This window comes from Chlorella variabilis, assembly GCF_000147415.1.
Source record: "Chlorella variabilis unplaced genomic scaffold CHLNCscaffold_12, whole genome shotgun sequence".
Classification (NCBI taxonomy): domain Eukaryota; kingdom Viridiplantae; phylum Chlorophyta; class Trebouxiophyceae; order Chlorellales; family Chlorellaceae; genus Chlorella; species Chlorella variabilis.
This window is the reverse complement of record NW_005435076.1, coordinates 1331897-1336524: the sequence shown is the minus strand read 5'-3', so window position 1 is coordinate 1336524 and position 4628 is coordinate 1331897. Positions and strand designations below refer to the sequence as shown.

At 75.8% G+C, this 4628-nt stretch overlaps 1 protein-coding gene across 1 annotated transcript; it reads right to left on the bottom strand.

Annotated features, from left to right (window-relative positions):
* Window positions 1–4408: 4408 nt before the first annotated feature.
* On the bottom strand, window positions 4409–4558 carry CHLNCDRAFT_15876 (hypothetical protein; the record flags this gene model as incomplete). The annotated part of the gene is made up of 1 exon (XM_005846933.1): window positions 4409–4558. A coding segment is annotated over one exon (150 nt), but the record flags the coding sequence as incomplete, so codon positions are not given.
* Between the last annotated feature and the right edge of the window lie 70 nt (window positions 4559–4628).

Genomic DNA, 4628 nt, shown 5'->3' with positions numbered 1-4628 from the left:
TGCAGGACGCTGCTGGCCCCACCCCAGGCTGCAGGCCCTGGCCACCAGCTCACGCACCCAGTGCCGCCCATCTGCCTCCCACCCCCCCGCCGCTCACCCGCTCCTCAAACGTCTTGATCAGCCAGAGCGGCAGCAGGCTCTCGTGCGCCCACACCGGCTCCCGGCTGGCGTGCGCCTCCCGCACCAGCTGGCCCACAGTCTGCGGCCGGTCGCCGGCGGGCAGCGGCGCCAGGGAGGAGGCGCCGGCGCCTGCGGCCTTGGTGGCGGCGGTGGAGGCCATGGCAGCCAGGTTGGCGACCGAGTGGCGGGCCCGCAGCTTGGCCTGCCTGTCCGCCTCCTCGACCTCCGCCTTGGCACGCTCTGCAGGCGGCGGGACGGCACGGCCAGGCCGGGCCAGGCAAGGAAACAGTGAGCAGGAGCAAGGGCCCGGCTGGGCGCTGTCGCAGCGGCGTGGCCCGGTGCATCGCGGCCGCCGCCAGTCATCGCAGCACAGCGGCCACCCCCGGCTGGCTGGCTGCTTGCCTGCGGACGCCCGCGCCGCCGCCCGCATCTTGGCTGCCATGGCGGCGGCAGGCGCCTCGACCGGGGCGCCCTCGTCGCCGGAGCCCGCCGCGCCAGAGGCCGCCGCGGGCGTGGCGCCCCGCTCGCCCTCCTCCCCGCCTCCTCCCGCCGCCGCCCTGTCGTCCCGCTCGGGCGACGGCCGCTCCGCGCCCTCTGGGGCAGCTGGGGCCGCGGCCTGGCTGCCAGTCGGGAGCTCCGCGGCACCGGCGCTGCCCTCGCTGACGGGGGCCGCCTGGGAGGAGGCCCGCGTAGGGCTGGCGCTGGCTGGCGCAGCGGGCCCGGCGGGCGCCGCCGCCTCGGCGTGGCCGTTGGGCTGCTGCTGCTGCTGCTCCGCCGCCGGCGCAGGCGCAGGCTGCTCCACGGCAGCAGCGGGTGCGGCGGCAGCGGGCGGAACGTCCACGTCCATGGGAGCAGCAGGCTCTGCTGCTGCCAGCGCTTTATCAAGTCCTGCGGCTGCCTGCGGCGGTGCACTGGCGGCGGCAAGCTGCGGCCCGGGCATGCCCTGCCCGTCGCCACCAGCAGGCTGCTCAGTGGGTGCGGCGGCAGGCTCCCGAGCCGGCTCCTCCACGCTCTCTGCCTTGGCACCCGGCGGCTGCTCGCCTGCTGCAGCATCGGCGGCCGGCTGCTGCCCCTGCTCCACCGCCTGCTGCTCCTCACGCTTCACCTTCTGCAGGAACTCTTGGTAGGGGCTCACTGGCTGATGCGGGGAGGTGGCTCCAGCGGCGCCGCCACCCTGCTTCTCTGGCGACTCCTGCTGGGGCTGCTGGGCTGGGGCCGCGGGCCCTGCGCCGCCAGCCTGCGCCTGCTGCTGCAGCGCCTGCTGCGCCAGCATCAGCTGCTGGTGGTACACCAGGCTCATGTGGTGCTGCATGGGGGAGGGCGCCAGCTGCAGCGCAGCCGCCGCCTGCAGCGCCGCCGCCTGCTCCGGGCTGGCCGCCAGCGTGAGCGAGGTGGCGCCGCCCGCCGCGCCGCCGGGCCCCGCCTGCAGCGCCGCCTGCGCCTGCGCCTGCGCCTGCGCCTGCATGCCCAAGCGCAGCGCCTTCTGCTGCTCCAGGAGCATGGCCGCCACGGCCTGCTGCTGCGCGGGCGTGGGCGTGGGCGTGGGCGGCGGCCGGATCTGCAGCAGGTAGTCAAAGCCACCCAGGGCGGCGCCGCCGCCGCTGCCGCCGTCCTCGGCCGCCGCGGCCGCCGGGCGCTTGCCCAGCAGAGTGGCGAAGAAGAAGGGCTCCCCGGCCTCCTGCTTGGGCTTCTCCGCAGTCGCCCACTGCGGCAGCGAGGAAAGCAGCACAGAGAGCGGGCGGGGGTGGTTGGTGGTGGCCGCACGGCCGCCAGCACAGGCTGGGCGCGCAGCCCGGGCTGGCCACCTGGCAGGCAAGCAGCCACCAGACACACCTGTAGCATGGGCTCCAGCTGGCGCACGCACAGCGCCAGCTGCGCCGCCGTCGCCGCCTGCTCCGTGGCGGCCTGCCAGTGCATGCGGGGCGAGATGGTCCAGCGGTGCTTGCGGTACCGCAGGCCCGGGATGGGCTGCCACCCGGCCTGCCGCGCCGCCTGCAGCGAGGCGCAGGGGTGGCGGCGCAGCAGCAAGCGGAAGGCGTCGGCGGCGAGCGGCTGCAGGGCGTGCCAGAGCCGGGGCCACGCTGCGCATGCTGGGCCACGCTGTGACAGCCACACCCAGCTGGGCGGGAGCAGAGCAGGGCGCACCTTGCGCGCCAGTGCCAGCGGCAGCCGGTTGACGCCGTGGACGCGCGCCGCGTGGTGCCTGCGGTCCACCTCCCACCCCTTCATCACCGGCCGCTCGTAGCGCACATCGTAAGGGTCGGCGGCGCGAGCCGCGGCCGCCGCAGCCGCGGTGCCCTCCACCTCGCCGCCGCCGCCCGCCGCCGCCAGGCTGGCAGACAGCTCGCCGCTGGGCTGCTTTGCCGCGGAGGCCATGCCCTCCAGGTCTGCTCCCGACGGCGCGCGGCTGACGGCACGCGAGGGAGGGCGGCTGCCGCTGGCGGGCGCCGCCGTGGCGCCCGCCGGCGCGCCCGCGGCGGCGGCGCCGCCGCCGCCGGCTGCCGCCTCACTGCCGCGCCACTCCGGCACAAAGGCCAGCGGCCTCAGCGCGGCCTCCAGTCCCAGCAGCGCCTGCGCCACCTCCCGCACCGTGCCCGCCGCCCGCAGCTCCGCCAGCCACTGCTGCCGGAAGTGCATGCCGCCGCCGCCGGCCCAGGGGCCCTCCGCCAGGCTCCAGAAGTCGCGCTCGATGCGCACCACCTGGGCGATCAGCAGGCCGAGCCTGCGGTGGCGGCAGGCCGGGGGGCTGACGTGTAAGCAGGGAGGGGAGGGTGGGCGTATGGGGGTGAAGAAACACCACGGACAAGCATGGGGAGCGGGTTCCAGGAGGGCCAAGGTGGGTGCCGCCCAGGCAGGCTGCCCCTGGTGCCGGCAGAGGCAGGCCCCTGGCAGCCGGTCCTGAGCCCCAACTCACTTGGCGCTCTCTGCGGGCCCGCCGGCCGCCTCCTCCTCCCCAGCGCGCAGCACCGGCGCCAGGCAGGGCTTGCGCATGGAGGGGCGCAGGCACGCCTTGCACCTGCCGCACCGAGTGGTCAGCCGCGCCGGCAGGCGGCCCTGCGCGCGTCGGCGGCAGGATGGCACGGCGGCGGCAGCTTCAGCGCGTGCACAGCTGGCCATGCTGCCGGCCAGGTAGCCTGCTGCCTGTGCACGCATCAGCAGCAGCCATCCCCAACCTCTTGCCTGCCCCCCCTACACACACACACAACCAAGCACTGGCCACCCCAACCCCACCAACACCACCACACCCATCCACCTGCAGCGCCACCCAATTGAACTTGGGCATGGCCAGCGGCGCGGGCAGCTCCTGCACCACCAGGCGCCCGCAGGTGCCGGTGGGCACCCAGATGCCGCCGCGGTGGCGCCGCCGCTTGGCGTCCTCCACCGCAGCCGTGATGCTGGCGGCGGCCGCGGGCCAGGCGTTGCGGTAGCGGTTGACGTAGGCGGCGGGGCCGGTGCCCCACTCTGCGGGGCAAGGCAGGCAAGCGGGGAGTGAGCGGGGAGCGGGCGAAGGAGGCAAGGAAAATGAGGCCAGGCCATGCTGTGGTCGTGCTGTGGTGTGCCGCTGCTTCCGGCTGGCTTCCCGTCCTGCTTCAATCCCCCCACCCACCCCCTCCCTTTCCACCCACCATAGTCGTCCTCGTGTATGGCGGGCGGGTCGGCCACAGCGTCGTATGTGGAGGGGTGGGGCGGCTCGTCGGAGCCCTTGACCCGCACCGCGCCCGCCAGCTCCTTCTCGGCAGCTGCACCGTAGTACCAGGTGGCAGGGACTGCGGGGCCGGGGAGAACGCGGCAGGGAGGGTGAGCCAAGCCAGGGCAGCGCCACCAGACGGCCCGGGCAGGGAGGCAGGAGAACGAAAGGGAGCGCAGGCGAGCAGGGCAGCCAGCGAGCAGCGCAGGCGCCAACACACGGCGCCCTTTATCGGCAGGCAGCCTCCCGCCCCAGCCGCTCACCGGGCCCCTCGTCCAGCTCCTCGGCGTGCTTGCCGCTGCTGCGCACGGCGGGCGGCGCGGAGCGGCACACAGTGCCGTGCATCACGTGCAGTGGCTGCTTCCAGCGGTTGCGCGCCGCCACGGGGATGCGCAGCCCCGCGGCCTCGCCTGCGCGCGCCGGGCGGGGCAGGCGGGCGGCGCAGGCAGCCAGCCAGTCAGCGCAGGGCGGGGCATGGGGCAGGCAGGCAGGCAGGCAGGCAGGTAGCGAAGGCGACTGTCCCCCACGTGCTGCAATGCGCTCCACAGGCGGCGGCGGCTGCAGCGCCCCCCCCCCAGGCTCACCCCTGCCTCCCACGCGGCACTCTGGGCACAGCCAGCGCGACGCGCCCGCCACGCGGTGGCTCTCCCCCACGCAGCGCACGTGGTAGGCGGCTGGGCAGGCGTCGCAACACACCAGGCTGCCGCCGATGCCGCACAGCACGCACACGTCGGCGTTGGCGTCCGACAGGTCGTCCTTGGCGGCCTGGCGGCGCGGGCAGGGGAGGGGAGGGGAGGGGGGCGGTGGGTGCACGGGGGCG